The sequence below is a fragment of the Anopheles nili genome, chromosome 3, assembly GCF_943737925.1.
Source record: "Anopheles nili chromosome 3, idAnoNiliSN_F5_01, whole genome shotgun sequence".
NCBI lineage: Eukaryota > Metazoa > Arthropoda > Insecta > Diptera > Culicidae > Anopheles > Anopheles nili.
Window position 1 is genome coordinate 9,848,798 of NC_071292.1, and position 15,756 is coordinate 9,864,553.

Sequence of the window (15,756 nt, forward strand, 5' to 3'; positions counted from 1 at the left end):
TGGTACTTTTTTCCATTACGAGCGCTTAGATAGCATGTAATAATTGAACCTTTAGCCGTCTACTAGCAGTAGAAGTATAGAAACTTCTTGAAATATGTTATACGAACAACATTTTCAGCTTGTTTTGGATTCGGCTGTTGTAAGCACCTTGTCCGTCGTGGTACGCTTCAATTTGTGAATCTTTTTCACCGGGCAGTAAATGTCACGAATCTAAACATCCAATATTGCCAAAAACACGCGTAAGAACACCTCTTCGTTCGCCGATAATCGAATCTCGTCGCGTGCACGTTGAAAAGTTTGCGTAAGTTTCGCGAAAAACTGTGAAAAATATCGGGCTATAGCTCCGAAGTGCTAATACGAGCTCTACCATATCCGCTGCAACTGACGCGTGGGAAACGTTGACCAATGCAAAGCGGATCGGTAACCAGTCAAGTGATAAGACGAACTGCGGATAGGTGAAGCGAAAAAAGATCTATTAAAACACCGCAGTAACTCTCGCATGAAAGTGGCAACAGTGGGAGGAACCTTTGCATAATGGCTACCCGTCGGCCACGCGTAAAAGTTGCAGCCAATCTCAGCACACGCCGGCCTGCAAAATCCGGTGCGTGTGCCGGTGAGCAGGCAAAACCGGAGGCTGATGTTTCCGTACCGAATGACCGAACCGATGCCCCATCTATGGTCGACGATGTGGCGAACTCAACGCCTAAACCCCTGCATTCTGTCCCTGATGAAGATTCGAATACGAACGTTACGAGTCCGGGGCCGGATAAGCGTGAGGAGCAAATGCAGGAATTCAAACTTCCAAGTGAGTGTGTTTTGGTTGCCCAAAAAAAAATGTGTGTTTTAAATGAGTAATCATGCCTATTTTCTGTATTTTTCGAATCCGCATCGCAGAACCGGTAGATGACATTGGGAGATCCGTTGCGTCATCCAGCTTAACGGGGATCGATGCATTCTCCAGTCCAGTCAATACTCACGTCGCCGTAAATCACACATTCGACGAGCCACAATCGCCAAGGAAGCAAGAAACACGTCCCCCGTTTCCCCTGCCATTCGGTCGCAAAAGAAATCGCACCGAATCGCTAACATCGAACAAATCGCTTTCGGAAGGTGTGACGGTCAACAAAGTCACCCGTAAGGTGGCCACCAAGCAAGAAGAGTCACAGCGCACCCTCGACAGTAAAAAGGAGATACGCAAGCGGCTGACAAACATCGAAAACGTGGACAAACAGAATCTGACCATGTTTGACATGATCTACTACAATCCAGTGAACAACCCCATGACCCCGCCGGCGCTTAGTAAGCGTGGTTCGCTTGAAAACATTCCCAAATCCGTCGAAGGGCGAGACCGGGGTAGAACACGAAGCCGCAGCGTAAGTAAATCCCGGTCGCCCACTCCAGCCCCGTCTAGCTCGGCGTTGCCACCGACTCCAAAACCGGAACCCGTCCAGCTGACACCTCAGCTAAAGCTTGGCCCAAACGGGGAGATGATTCTGGATGAAGCTAGCCTGGTGATCGAGAACGAGCGCGAGAAGGAAATGCGAGAGACGCTTGCGAATACGGATATCGTGTACCAGGACGAGTTTAGTGGCAGTATGTAATGGGTGATAGTTTGGGCGTTTTTGATACTACATTTTGGCCCATTCTGTTCCACAGATTCCGGCTACTACAGTCGCATCCGGCGAACAAAGGATTGGGATGATGATGAGACGGTTCGCTTCTATCGTTGTCTGCACACCATTGGGACCGATTTTTCAATGATGTTGACTCTCTTCCCAAAACGATCACGACGCGATCTCAAACTGAAGGTAATTAGAGACGGCTAGGAAACACCTTGACAAACACCACCTTGATGTTTAATCTTTGTTTCAGTTCAAAAAAGAGGAACGCTTGAACTTGCAGCTCGTAAATAAAGCGCTCCTCCACCCGAAGCAGTTCAATATCGACGAACTGCGGCAACAGTTTGCCCATGAAGATGCGATGCTCGAACTACAAAAGCAGGAAGAGCAACAGCGCCGGAAGGACGAGCGTGAGAAACAAGACAAAGAAATACTGAAGAAAAAGTACGATATTTGGTCATGCTTGCACAACAGTTGGTTGCGCTGCTAATGCGTGGTTTATTTTTGTTGCAGATTGTTGCAGCGGCTTACGAAAACCAACAATCCGCAAAGACGGCTCAGCAGATCGGAGCGAGTTATGACGGACGAGATGGAGCTCACGATAGAAGACCTGAAAGAGACGAAGCGGAAGGTTCCCTCAAGAAAACGAAGTATCGTCAAGCCAAAGGTAATAAAGGATGCTGTGCCGTTAGAGGATGCTTTGCCGTTGGACGAGGGTGTATCAAAGATGGTATCGAATGATGATGTTGTGCCGAAGATTGTGTTGGATAATGGTATGAATGCTGCACCAAAGCCGTTCGAGCATGCGAACAAGCCCGAAAGTGGTCATGCGACTGCGGATGTAGTTTTAAACGGTGGACCTATACCACACAGTTCCATGGGTCCGTTCGATGAGCCTTTTGGTTCCGAAGCGGACGATCCCGATGCACCGTTCGTCGTGTATGAAAAATCGGCTGAAAGTTATGATAACCCCTCGACAACGAACATGTCGATCGTTAAATACCAGTGCATAGACGATGAAGAGGATGCTTATCCGGAGAGCAACGCAACTGCCGACGAGCAGAACAGCACTGCCATCGTAGAGCAGTATCAGGATGAGTCAACAACTGTGATAACGTTACAAAACCTAGACGATCAAAGTCATACGACATGCCTTCGCACGGATGTGTCGGCACCGTTGGCATCGACGGTAATAAATGAACTGACGCCGGTTGAGATCAAATACGACGAATACGTACCAGAGTCGGATTTGGTCTTCCTTCCGGACGAACCGTCCAAAGCGAGCTCCGTTAAGGAGGAACAACTATACGCTGCGAAACCGAACCAAGTGGCAGATAGTGGAGATGATCACACCAACCCAGGCAATGCACCGCTTAACGTGCAACTAATAAGTTGGCCATCGAATTCGGGCACCACTTCGGAACCGTTACCCATCGTCGTGGCGCTCAATACGTACGGTTCGTCATGCGGCACTCTCATTATTCCCGACCAACAGCCACCATCGCAGGCATTGCTGTTGGAGCAAAAACAGGCGTCCGACCAACCCGTTGAGAATGAGATCGGAAAGCATGATCTTAAACACCAACCTAATGAACCGCCTGGTAATAGGGCATCATCGCCGTCACTATCCTCGGAGCAGTCAAGCTACGCTGAACCATCAGCGCTGGATCGAAATGAAGCTAAGATTGTGCCTGACATGTCACTTAAAAATGAAATACCAAACCCTCCGAAGACGAGCGTCGTTGAACCCGCTGATCAGGATGAATTTGTGGCTGAGATTCCGATGAAATCCGCCGCCGACGAATCACCTGATATGGACGATGCGTATGACAATGTCGAACACAATCCCACCGAGTCGGACGAGGACGATGAGGAGGAAGACGGTGGCTTTTCGCTGGACGGAATCGACATCAATTCGCTGGTGCTGGTTGAAAGTCAAGACACTGTCGATCCGAACAAAACGTTCTACGAGATTTACGTGTCGCATCCGGAGACGGGGCAACTGAGCGAGAAACCGCTCAACGTTCCAGCGGACGTTATCGAGAACATCCGCTTAATATTAGAGGCCGCCGATCGGTAACGATGAATCGATCCAAATCTGGTCCCTGTATTGCTATAGTATATTTAACGCCATTGGCTTATAGTGTTGATATTCGTTCCTATACTCATTTAGTGTACAGCTTATGCGTAGAAATACCACTGAATACTTTTCGTGTGATTTTTAATTTGTTGATGGTTTTCCAATAGCTAGAAATTTTGGCAAAATATAAAATACTGTTCTCGTTAAGCGAAAAGGCGAAACAATATGTTAAGCATCCAATTGCTTTTGGTTAATCGTAAGTAAGCAAATGAATTGCGCGTCACGTTTGTAATTTATTTGTAAATATATAGTACAGATAAGTTGGTTTATGTTACAGCACCTTAGTGTAAAACAATTTACAGCATCTGCCACTGAACTTAAAATAAATCATTCGATATTCCAAATGGCCAAGTAATTTCTATAAGATAAAAAAGTTACAACCTATGATTTTAACTTATTTTTTTTTGCTTTTTCGGCCTTCGTGTACAAACGCCACGCCGCAATCGGAGCCAATTGGTGCTCGTCTATACGAGTACCATTCCACACACGGTACTGATTGTGGAACCGGTGTCCGTCGTACGGCATTGAGGGTCGATACTCCCGCTGAAGTCCAATCGCCTTAGCCACTCGAGCGAAATGTGTGTACACTTTCTGAAAAAGGAAACATAATCGAAAAGCGCGTGGTAACAAGCTATCTGGTTGCGGTTCCTGAGACGAATCAAACTCGCCCGTTGAATGTTGATGAGCGATTAACAACAACAGATCCGCTTCGAATATGCGCAAGACACCATACTGACGCAGGCGATACAGCACTAGTACGGTCACCATGAGAGAGCTGGGCACGTTCAAAAAATCCTGCAGCTGATCGAGCAGATTGTCCGAGCAAACCCAACACAGCAGCTGCAGTTTAACGTCGAGCAATCGGGCCCGTATATCGGGGTCCGGTGAGAGAAGCTCCATAATAGGAGGCGGTGTGATGGTATTCGGGAACGTGGCGGGAACATCACCGACGCAGTGTGATTCACCATGGCTTCGCTGTGCTGCGACCACCAGGTGTTGTCTTTCATCGCGATGGTGGTATAGGATGATACCACCAATCCGGGATATAATCGGCTTGACAATTTCAAAGTAGTTCCCAAACTCGGTGGAACGGTAATCGAAATAGTATAACGTAAAGTGATGCCGAGCCCCAGTAAGTATGTTATACACAAATTGATGGTCTGCCTCTAGAAGAAACGCTTTCATCGGTTCCATCGGTGGATTTGCGTTTAACGATTGTTCGTCCTGTGTTTACAACATAGTACAGAAAAGCACAAGTAAATTAAAAAAAAACAAGCGTAATATAAAAAAAACATACGTACAATTTGGTAGAATGTTAGACTTGACGTAAAACACTCGGTGGCATCCGCCGGAATAGGTCTGTTTTTGTAAACACGTGCGATGATGGAGGGTATGGCAGCCTTTTGTAGCTTATTCTTAATCGGCAGCGTTCGCACGTACTCAACAAGTTTGTAATATATCTGGTAATGTTGGCCAAGACTCTGGTGGAATGGTTGCACTTCCTCGTACGTAAAGAAATCATTTCCAGCGAGCGTTGCCCACACGGCCATTTGAGGCCACCGAAGCCCAAGAGTTCGGACCAACGCTGGTCTGTTGTATCCGCGCGTGGTCAGTTCGTTGCAGTCCAAATGATCCGAGGACCACAGTTGCCATTCACCCGGAAATATTAGAAAATCGGTATCATGCGAAATAACCGCCAATGCATTGTGTTCCGTCGCGTATGCCGCTAATGCCTGGTCGCATTCTACATGCATCGATACGATGCATTTGCCATGCTGCATAGCCACTCGCTTCAGTTTGAGCTGTGTGTTATTGTGGATCTTGCGAACGCATTGTTCTACTATTTGCGCCAGAGGTGTCCGTCGATTAATTGCATCGATAACATCAATCATTCGATCGTACTTATCGTTTTGTCGTTTGACCCACGTTTCATACTTGATTTGTTGCACGGAGCCATCATAGAAAAAAACTAACTCGGCACCAGCTTTCGTGAGGCGCTCAAAAAATTCGCCTGCCTTACGTTCCATCAGCCATACCTGACTGCCGCATAGAAGGCTCTGTTTGTCGGAAGAAAACAGACCGAACAATGCCATCAGATCAATGACTATCAATGGTTTTTGGTTTCGTTTCAGAGCATTCCTAAATAAAAGGAAACCAATCAGCATTATTAGAAGCTTTCGCATTTCGATTAAACCACAATCCTTACTTGATCTCATTCTCTATACGTAGGCTATATATACCACCTTTCACCTTACGATCCATAAAAGTTTGCAGATAACGAATTCCCATCGTAAAAACAAGTCTTCCTAAGTGTAACTTTCAGACACTTCCAATAGTATATATCCAGGCAAAGCAAGGACTCTTCAAGGAAACTTTCAATCTAATAAAAATGATTATAGTTTAATTCGGTTACTCTTTAGTTCAGCCAAATAAGTTTAATATAATTACTCACATGTGCTGAAAGTACTTTTTAAATTCCCTTCAATACAGCTGAATAGTACTATTGTTTATTTTTGGTAACGTATGACGGCTTGGCCGTATGGTCAGTAGCTCTTTGTTTACCCTGCGATCGTAACATATACACCTTGACATTGTTTTTATTGTGACATTTTATCGAAACACATTTGCCAAACACCGAGGCAGTTTATTTTGAAATTAGTTCAATAAATGAGTAGCCATTCACCAGGTATGTAACAAGTAGCTTTTAAAACACTGAAGTTTCGTCTCTCGAAGGTGAGTTTGGAATTTTAAATTATGTACATTTTTTACTATATTGAAGCTATTTAGCTAGCAAACATGTCAAAGAGAGGAAGCGGCGGAACTGAAGCCGATTTGCTGGAACAATTCAAACCATTGCTGAAGGCAGATCTTGCGATACATGTGAAAAAGATCGAAGAAATCAAACAATGGCTCACAGCTGCCCGAGAGATGAAACCAGCGACGCAGATGTTGCTAATAACGGGTCCATCGGGCAGCGGAAAAAGTATTACGCTTAAAACACTTGCACAAGAGATGAAGTACGGCATCTCTGAATGGACGTCACCCGTCGATGTTGATCTTTTCTTCGACGATAACTACGATTTTGAAGTTGGCGAAGAAAAGAAAAGACGCCATACGCAAAAAACACTGTTCGATGATTTTCTTTACAAAACGTCTCGCTACTGCTCCTTGTTCAGTACGGCGAACGACAAGTTGCTGCTGGTAAAAGACTTTCCTAATTCCATGCTCACAACGCCGACAGAGTTCCATGATTCGTTGGAAAGATTTCGGGACAATAGCGTTACGCCAATTGTATTTATTGCAACCGATAGCACGAGCAAATCGTTGGACATCGCCTACAAGCTGTTCCCGTCGGCTATTATGGATAGTTTTCAAATCCATTTAATCAAGTTTAATGCGGTATCAACAACGCTGATGAAGAAAGCCATAAAGCGAATCTCTAGCATTATCAAGGAAGACAAGCAAATCTCTCAGTTGTATCAGATCGTTCCTTCGAAAGCAATCGAAGATGACATAATAACTTCTTCCCAAGGAGATCTCAGAAATTGTTGCTTAAACTATTTATTTTCTTGCATGAAATGTTCAATTGGACCATTACCAAAGCGTCCATGTCTCGATAGTAGCATCAGCAAGGGTGGAAAGAAGGCCACATCGAAATCAGCTAATGCTAAAGTGGGCTTGGGTTTAAATGAAAATTTAACTTTTTTGCATTGGCTTGGACGAATTTTCTATCCGAAGTGTACGTATCAGAAACGTGCCGTATATCTACTATATATCAGCAAGAAAAGATATTTACCATTATTGTTCCTTAGATGTACAACATGCGGAAGAGGTCAGATTTCTGCATTCTCCGGAAAGCATTACGGATAACTTTATGACTCAACCGTCGACTGTGGTATCGATGCTTCATTCGAATTACATAACCAGATGCTCGAATATACAAAATGTATCCCGCGCGGCTGAAGCCCTTGCTCTGGTTGATATAATCATGAAGACATACTGGGTATGATATGCATACTACGCTGGCTGAACAAAATTGATTATAATTACACTTTCTCCTTGTAGCATGACCAGCTGGCATTGTGTGGTTTAAATACAGCTGTGCGTAGCATGATGAGCTGCAATGAACCTCAAACCCCACACATTTGGCAGCAGATCAAAAGGAAAATCAAAGTCCAGTCGCACGACAAGTACCTTAACCGACAATCAAAATGTTTCTATTGTATAGTGCAATGGTATTTTTTTTGTATTTTTAGAATCCAGGCAAAAGTGGAGGAATGCGTAAGGAATCAAATAATTACTCGGCATGTTCCAACGAGGGTTTTTGCCACTGAGTACAGCGGGTACGTGTCAATTATTCAAAAAGATAAACTTAATAGATGTCAATATTAATTTGTATTTATTTATGAAAAGCTATGCAAAATAAAATATTGTTTAACAAAATAAAAAGTTATGCTACGATTGGTTATTGGTTTCAATCCATATTTCATGTTTCTAGACCGTTGGTTTTTGCTGGATTTCCTAGTTGAGTTTGTGTTATATGATCATGATACAAAACTGTGTAAAATTCATTCATGAGATTCGGCAACCATTATTCCGCAGTGCATTTTGAAGTGCCTCTTGAGTCATTATGTAATCAATCTAGTAGGCTGACAGGAAATAGGCGGCAAAATTCTCATTCATAAATTTTCTGTTGTGCCTGTCCGCCATGTTAATGCTACATCTTCTCGATCTGTGGGCCGGAGTGGTCGTGAAGCAGTGATATTAAGTGTTGTTACAATGTATATCAAGGAAGTAGGTGCCTTCTGTTACAGTGCTTCTTTGCCGATTGTTATTTACTTCAAAATGGTTTATCATGTGTTTTACAGATAATCATCGAAGGATTCAAGAGCTATCATCGGAAAATAGTCGTTGAGAAGCTGCACCAACAGCACAATGTCATAGTTGGTCAGAATGGGTCTGGAAAGAGTAACTTTTTCAGCGGTAGGTCATCCAAATTCCATTTGTGTGGCTATTTGCATGGATATTGAAATGCACTTCGAACCCGATAAGTTTGTAATGTTTTTTTATTTTTCTTTGCTGTTTGGTCGCAGCTATCGAGTTCGTCCTAAGCGATGAATACAATAATTTGCGCTCGGAGCAACGCGCTGCGCTGATAAACAAAGGCTTGAAATCTCGATCGGAAACTGCGTATGTGGAAATTGTTTTGGAAATGTCGCATAATGCGGTAAGATGGGGTTCAACAGCGTTCGTTTCGAGGTTTTGTGTTGCGTAACATGAAATCCAGCATTCATGTTTAGATCTGTTTTATTGCTTTTATGGATCGATTCTTATGGTATTCTTGCAGGAATCCAGTGGATCACAGAACATAGCACGTGTACGTCGTTCTATTGGATTTACTAAGCGTGATCAGTATATGCTCAATGGACATAACGTTTCTCGGAAGGAGATAAAAGAGTTCTTAGAATCTGTTGGGCTATCCAACTCCAGTCCCTATTACATAATCAAACAGGGTAAAATTAACCAACTCGCAATGTCTCAGCCTCGACAGTTGTTGGATGTACTATTTGAAGTTGCTGGTATTCGCGTGTACAATGAGCAATTATCCATTTCCATGAAAAATTTAAAAGCTTCAGAGGAAATATTTGGGAAGACATTGAAGGAGCGATCTATGTTGGAAAATAATCTGAAGGAATTAGCCCAGGAGAAAACGGAGCTGGAAAAGTATGAGAAGCTGGATAAAAAGCAGCGAGTGCTCCAATTTAAAGTACTTGAAAAAAGGCAACTAGAAGCATCGAAAATGCTGGCTTCTCTTGATCGTGACAACGACGTGTGGAAAGAAAAGCAGCGTAAGTTACTAGAACAAAAAATAGATTCGTTGCATCAAATTGCAGCTTTGAAGGAAAAGTTGAGCGAAAACCAAACGGATGTTTACACTCTGAACGAACGCAAAAATGAAATTTTGGAACAGCATCTGCGTTTGGAGGAACAAAAAGCGAGTCTCGACATGACAGTGGAAGCAATGATGGATGAACTGAACGGTGAAGCCGAACGAAAGTTACATGATCGTGCACAGTTGGAAAAGCTAAACCAGATGATCGCTGAACGTGAAAAGGCGTTGCAAAAGGTTTCGAAACAGTGCAATAAATTTAGAGAAGAGGAAGACATACTGATCAGCAATGTCATGGAGAAGGAACAGATGCGAAACGAGCGTATGGATAAAACGCGTCGTGGCATGCAATTTTCTAATCAACAGGCACGTGACCAGTGGCTAACACAGGAAATAGTAACACTGAGCGAACAAATCAGTAGCAAAAAAGGTAGCTTGCGTGAGACAATGACTAACTTAGAGCTAACTGCTGAAAAATTAGCAAACAGCAAAAAACGTATACAATCGGAGAAACAAATATTCGACAAATTGATTCAGGATGAGCAGTCATGTAAAAGCGATCTTGCGGACAAAAAAAAGAAAGTACAAGATAGCATTGAACTACGCGAATTTCTATTGAAAAGACGGTATCACGTTCAGCATGCATTGGTGAAGGCCGAGGAAGAGGTATCCAGGCTGGAAATATGCATGCAACAACAATTTGGCAAAGCGACCTTCCAGGGCTGGAAATCAATACTCAAAGCGTTGTCCATGATCGAATCAGAAGACATAAGACAGGGCTACTATGGGAGAGTATTGGAAGTTCTTCAATGCGAGGAGAATATTCATCGAGCAGTACAAACATCGGCGGGTAATAGACTATACCATCACATCGTAAAAACGGATGCGGTAGCAAATGACATTATTGCCATGTGCAACTTGCACAAGCTACCGGGGGAATTTAATTTTATGCCACTTAATCGACTGCAGCCGCCCGTTTTCAGATACCCGAAGGATAAAGAGATCACTCCTCTCATCTCTATGCTTCAGTACAGCAATAATTACGAACCCGTAGTGCGAACGATCTTTAGCAAGATACTAGTCTGTACTGATCTCGAAATTGCGTCCATGGCCACTCGAAGGTATGGACTAACCTGCGTTACTCCTGATGGGGATATGACGCGTACTGGGATAATAATGGGAGGATACCATGCCCCTAGAATATCAGTGATGAAACTCCATTTACGCTGGGTTGAAGCTAACGAAAAACTTTTGCATTTTAAAGACAAATTGGATGATGTGCAAAACGATATAAAACAGACAGATATATTAGTAAGCTCCCATGAGCAAGAGATCTTGTCCTCAGAAGCCACGCTGTTGAACATACAAGAAGAAATATCAACTGCTGTTTCTTCTCGTCGTACCTTGCCGGAGAAATGCCGCAAGCTTGAGGAGGACTGTACAGAAATGGAAAGCAAGATACGAAGATACAGAACCGAGCTGGACTTGTTGGAAAGGAAAAAGAACAGTTTGAGTATGGAATTGAATTCGCAACTTCTCGACGAGTTGTCGGTAGATGATCAGGTAGCCATTCAACAGCTCGATGTTGAAATCAGAAATATGCGTGTGCAGCAGCATAAGACGTTTGAAGTGTGTCTGAAGGCGCGGGGAGAAAAGAGCAAGTTGGAGAATATGTTGCATACTAATCTATATCCCAAACGAGAAGAGCTTGTCGCAGCACATGAACGGTCGGATATAGCACAACGGAGCAAGCAGTTACAAACGCTTAAGAAAGATCAGGAAATTTTTACCAATAAAATAGTTCATTTGCTTAGAAATATAAATGAAACTGATAAAAGGTAAAGGTATGGATAAATTGTCTTGCAATAAACTATAATTTCAATATATTTATTGCAGGTTGAATGAAGCTACGGAATTGGATAAAAAAATATCTGAAGAGCTGGAAAACTGGCAGCAAAAATTGAAGACGGTAGAAAACGCGATAACGGATGTAGATCCGGCAATGATATCACAGCAGGCGCAAAAGCATGAATGGGAAAAGCAATGTCACAAATATGGTAAAAAAATTAATGATCTCGGCACATTGCCAGCCATTGATCCAATATACCAGACAATGCCTTTAGCGGCTGTAAGTGATGATTAAACTGATTTATAACTACGTGGAGAATATAAAAGATTTTATTTCTAATCGTAGCTTACGAAGGAACTGGAAGAAACAAAAAAGCAAATGAACAAATATGGTAACGTGAATAAAAAGGCCACCGACAATTATTTGAAGCTGCGGCAACGTTATGATAAGACTGTTAAAGAAATGGAGCATTTGCGGCAAAGCAGGCTGTATATCGATCTTAATTTCAAGGATCTTCAGAAGCAACGGACTGCATGCATTCAAACTACCTTTGAATGTGTAAATAATAACTTCAGTGAAATATTCCGCGCCTTTGTTCCCGCAGGGTACGGTAAGTTGATCCTGCACACAAATGACGATTCCAACGTGGTAGCTCATGAGGTCGATGCCGAGTACCACCCAGACCATCAGGATCGTTACGTGGGGCTTGGCATAGAGGTATCATTTAATGGTACTGAAGGATCTTTGCAAGAGTTGAGGCAACTTTCCGGAGGTCAAAAGACAATAGTTGCGATCGCGTTGATTTTCGCTATTCAAAAGTACAATCCTGCACCATTCTATCTGTTCGATGAGATAGATCAAGCTTTGGACAGCCAGTACCGCAAAGCTGTTGCTGCTATGATACAACAGCTGAGTGAACACTCTCAATTTATTACAATTACCTTTCGCAGGGAGCTTCTGGAACATGCAAACAAATTTTACGGAGTGAAGTATCAAAATAGAATTAGTCGAATAGGCTCAGTATCGAAGCAACAGGCATATGATTTTGTCGTCCATGATGGTGTCGACTGATAAATCTCGACATTCTCTACATAATACGTACCTATACATAATATGCATTACCCATTTTTGTCAATATTCTTGCTGCAATACATGAAAAATAATAAATATGTTCTTTCTAAACGCATGTTTCAAAAATAGGCAAGACCATTGTGCAAACGATTCTTTCAAATCTTTATATTAACCGTGATTCACGATGCACGTGCACATACCTTGAGCATGGCGAAACGTCACACGTGGTTAAAGAATATAACAACGAAAACACATCGCAGTAGTTCCAATTTCAGTTTTAGAAGCGGAGACAACAGAAAAATACCCTGGAATAAAGACTTCTAGTAATTATTCTAACTAGCTTTGAAGAAGTTTTTGCATTCTATCGCAGAATAAGTGCACGCCCGGCAATTTCGTGATACATCTTACTTTCACCCATGATTTCATCATGATTGAAAACCTGTCCAAGAAGCGTATGGTTTTTGGCATCAGTTGTCTAATATTGTAAGTTTTGAGAAAACAATGAGTGGATTCGATCTCTGCGGGTGCTACATGGGGACTAATCGATAAATTGACCATCCCCATATCCTTATATTTCCACGCTCCCGTCCTGTTCCGTCAGACTAACCATAGTTGTATTAATCATCGAATCCAAATGGATGAAAGCAGGTTCTCGTCGACAGGAGTTTGTAATCGAGAATAATTCCACCTGTTGGATGCGCGAGACGTATGAAGTGATCAAAGATTGCCACCCGTGTACTGCTTTCGAAATCGCTAGTAAATCGCAAGGCGTTTGTGTTCATACGCACAACAAGGAAGTACTGAAGTGTATCGGAGGCGAGATCGTAACAAGAAGGTTTGTTTGGCGTATAATTCATTCAGCATGTGAATGCAGGATAAATACTGATACTTTGGTATCCATGTTTTCAGCTGTGATCGGGTTGCGTGGTTGGATGAGCGACACTTCTGGTCTTTCCAAATATCGCTGACTATCGTCGGTACCCTATCGGCAGCGATATCGTTCCTGCGCCAGAAAACGCTTAATCGTCGAACTATGCTAAAGATTCAACGTGAACTAGGTGCCTAAAAGTCTTCCTCGCTTTCATACGTCCTCACGATGGTGATGAAACTGTATCTCTATTATCACCGCCTCGGGAATACACCAGCGAACGTGTCTGAACATTGCTCAGATGCTAAACGCCATGTGCAAGTACCAATGGAGAGCTATATTGTGTTGGCGTTGTACCACTATTTAGAAATTAACCAATCGAGCGTTGTAGTACATTTTGTGCAATCCAAAGCAACTACGAACGTTTTAACGGTTGCGCTTCCACCTTCATTCTTTGAAAAAGCTCACTTTTTTAGTGACGACCTAACGGATGGACATGATACCGAAAGCGCGGAGATCCAAATTGATCCAGCCCTTTCTTGTCAGTTGCCTTCGATTTCGATCGAACTAACCGGTACTATAGTGTCCGGGTTGTGTGGCGTTTGCCGGCGCATTACGAAGCAGCACATTGCAACCTCGCAAACATCGGATCAATTACTCGGTTTTAAGGGCAATACACTGGTTGCCCCTGCAGACGCTTCTCTTTGGACGAAGTTTTGTGAAATCGACATGATCCGATGCGTGAAACATATGCTAAAAATGTGCTCGGATGAGACAATGAAGCCTTCGTTAATTGAATATACGCTTCCAGATGAGCTCGGTCAATTCGAAAGTCACCTACAGCAGCCTCTAAAATCGCACAACATTTACAAACTGATCAACCAGGTGAACAATGTGCGTATTTCTTCGGACGAAGAGCATCGTCAGCTGGTTGATGTCGGGCAGCAATTCGATTTTCATGCCAATCATAAGTTCGCCGAGGGATACGAGAAAACTCTGGCGGATTTGATCCTCTACATCTGTTTCGAGTTGGTGGAACGTCGACTTTCGAAGGATGTGCTTCGAGACAAGTGCCCCCACGTCGTTGGATGGTTGGAACGTGTTGCGAATGATGACGGTGGAAAATTGCAACAAGTGTGCAATGAAGTGTTGCCTACCAAGGAAAACTGCATAACGCTAAAACGACTGCCCTGTCTAGAGTTAACTGGGTTGGATATAAAAATTCCCCAAGAGTTTAGTCTGTACAAGTCAGATACGAAAAAACTGAACCTGAAAGGGGATCAAATACTGACGACCAACCAACAGGAGGTGTTGGAAATCTTACGCAAAGTAGAACGTATCCCCATCGACATCGGTAGCAGGCAGAACGAATGGGATGTAAATCTGTTCGATTGGGACGCGATTCCGCTGGATGCTCGTCCGGAAGGAGGAAATCTTCCGCCAGCTCGTATTCTCCGCAAACGTCACCAGCTAGAAAGTCTGGTAAACGAAGTTATCGAGTTGGCGCATGATGGGGCGATAATCGTTGACTTTTGCTCCGGAACCGGACACTTGGGGATACTGTTAGCATACCTGCTGCCCGGTTGCACCGTTTATCTATTGGAAAATAAGGAGGAATCGCAGCAACGAGCAATGGATCGTGTAGCGAGGCTCGGACTACAGAATATCATGTTTTTTCAGTGCAATTTAGACTATTTTACGACTCATTTCGACATTGGCGTGTCGTTGCACGCGTGCGGTGTTGCAACCGATATTGTGCTGGAGAAGTGCTTTGCACAACGTGCTAGCTTTGTTAGCTGTCCCTGCTGTTACGGGAAACTGTACAACATCGAACATATTACATTCCCTCGCAGTACACTTTTCCAAGCGTCCGATTTGCTGCTGAAGGAATACTTTTGCATAGCACATTGTGCGGACCAAACTCACGATTTGGCTAGTGACCGAACAAATGTGGCGAAAGCTCACCAAGGCTTCTATTGTATGGATGTGATTGATCGGGACCGTGCATTGCGAGCCGAGGAGTTAGGATACTGTGTGCAACGAAAACGATTAAGAGATGAAAGCTGCACACCTAAAAATCGACTTTTGGTAGGCACATATGCATGCTGATTCCAAATACACGTGCGCCTGATGATATGAAAGAATATCATTTTCATTTTTAATTACATTTGAGTGAGAATAAATTATTATAAAACATCAGATTGATTTGTGTGCCCTTTTTCTGAACTACCGCCATCGACGGAATAATGGCTAACTCGAAAATTAAGTAAACCCGAATAACAAGAAATTTTTCAAATTCAGGCGTGATGTAATGCATTA

General features: G+C 43.2%; 6 protein-coding genes across 6 annotated transcripts; 5 read left to right on the top strand and 1 right to left on the bottom strand.

The window, feature by feature from the left end:
• The first annotated feature begins 534 nt into the window (after nt 1–534).
• On the top strand, nt 535–3,699 carry LOC128722616 (uncharacterized). Its single transcript, XM_053816290.1, has 5 exons — nt 535–805; nt 895–1,593; nt 1,657–1,808; nt 1,873–2,063; nt 2,133–3,699. The coding sequence occupies exons 1-5, from the start codon at nt 535–537 to the stop codon at nt 3,697–3,699; spliced, it is 2,880 nt and encodes a 959-aa protein (XP_053672265.1).
• Nucleotides 3,700–4,028: 329 nt separating this feature from the next.
• On the bottom strand, nt 4,029–6,048 carry LOC128725571 (uncharacterized). The gene is made up of 3 exons (XM_053819324.1): nt 5,966–6,048; nt 5,061–5,898; nt 4,029–4,983 (listed from the first exon to the last, which is right to left on the bottom strand). Exons 1-3 carry the CDS (start codon nt 6,046–6,048, stop codon nt 4,141–4,143), a joined length of 1,764 nt encoding a protein of 587 aa, XP_053675299.1. The 3' UTR covers nt 4,029–4,140.
• Nucleotides 6,049–6,555: 507 nt separating this feature from the next.
• On the top strand, nt 6,556–8,151 carry LOC128722619 (cell cycle checkpoint protein RAD17). Its single transcript, XM_053816294.1, has 4 exons — nt 6,556–7,498; nt 7,572–7,762; nt 7,825–7,949; nt 8,016–8,151. The coding sequence occupies exons 1-4, from the start codon at nt 6,556–6,558 to the stop codon at nt 8,149–8,151; spliced, it is 1,395 nt and encodes a 464-aa protein (XP_053672269.1).
• Nucleotides 8,152–8,538: 387 nt separating this feature from the next.
• Nucleotides 8,539–12,569, top strand: LOC128722624 (structural maintenance of chromosomes protein 3-like). The gene is made up of 6 exons (XM_053816298.1): nt 8,539–8,553; nt 8,628–8,742; nt 8,853–9,006; nt 9,115–11,487; nt 11,546–11,777; nt 11,844–12,569. Exons 1-6 carry the CDS (start codon nt 8,539–8,541, stop codon nt 12,567–12,569), a joined length of 3,615 nt encoding a protein of 1,204 aa, XP_053672273.1.
• Nucleotides 12,570–12,996: 427 nt separating this feature from the next.
• On the top strand, nt 12,997–13,635 carry LOC128726503 (protein JTB). The gene is made up of 3 exons (XM_053820316.1): nt 12,997–13,052; nt 13,171–13,404; nt 13,479–13,635. The coding sequence occupies exons 1-3, from the start codon at nt 12,997–12,999 to the stop codon at nt 13,633–13,635; spliced, it is 447 nt and encodes a 148-aa protein (XP_053676291.1).
• Nucleotides 13,636–13,671: 36 nt separating this feature from the next.
• LOC128723098 (glutathione S-transferase C-terminal domain-containing protein homolog) lies at nt 13,672–15,630 on the top strand. Its single transcript, XM_053816808.1, has one exon. The coding sequence runs from the start codon at nt 13,672–13,674 to the stop codon at nt 15,544–15,546; it is 1,875 nt and encodes a 624-aa protein (XP_053672783.1). The 3' UTR covers nt 15,547–15,630.
• Nucleotides 15,631–15,756: the final 126 nt, after the last annotated feature.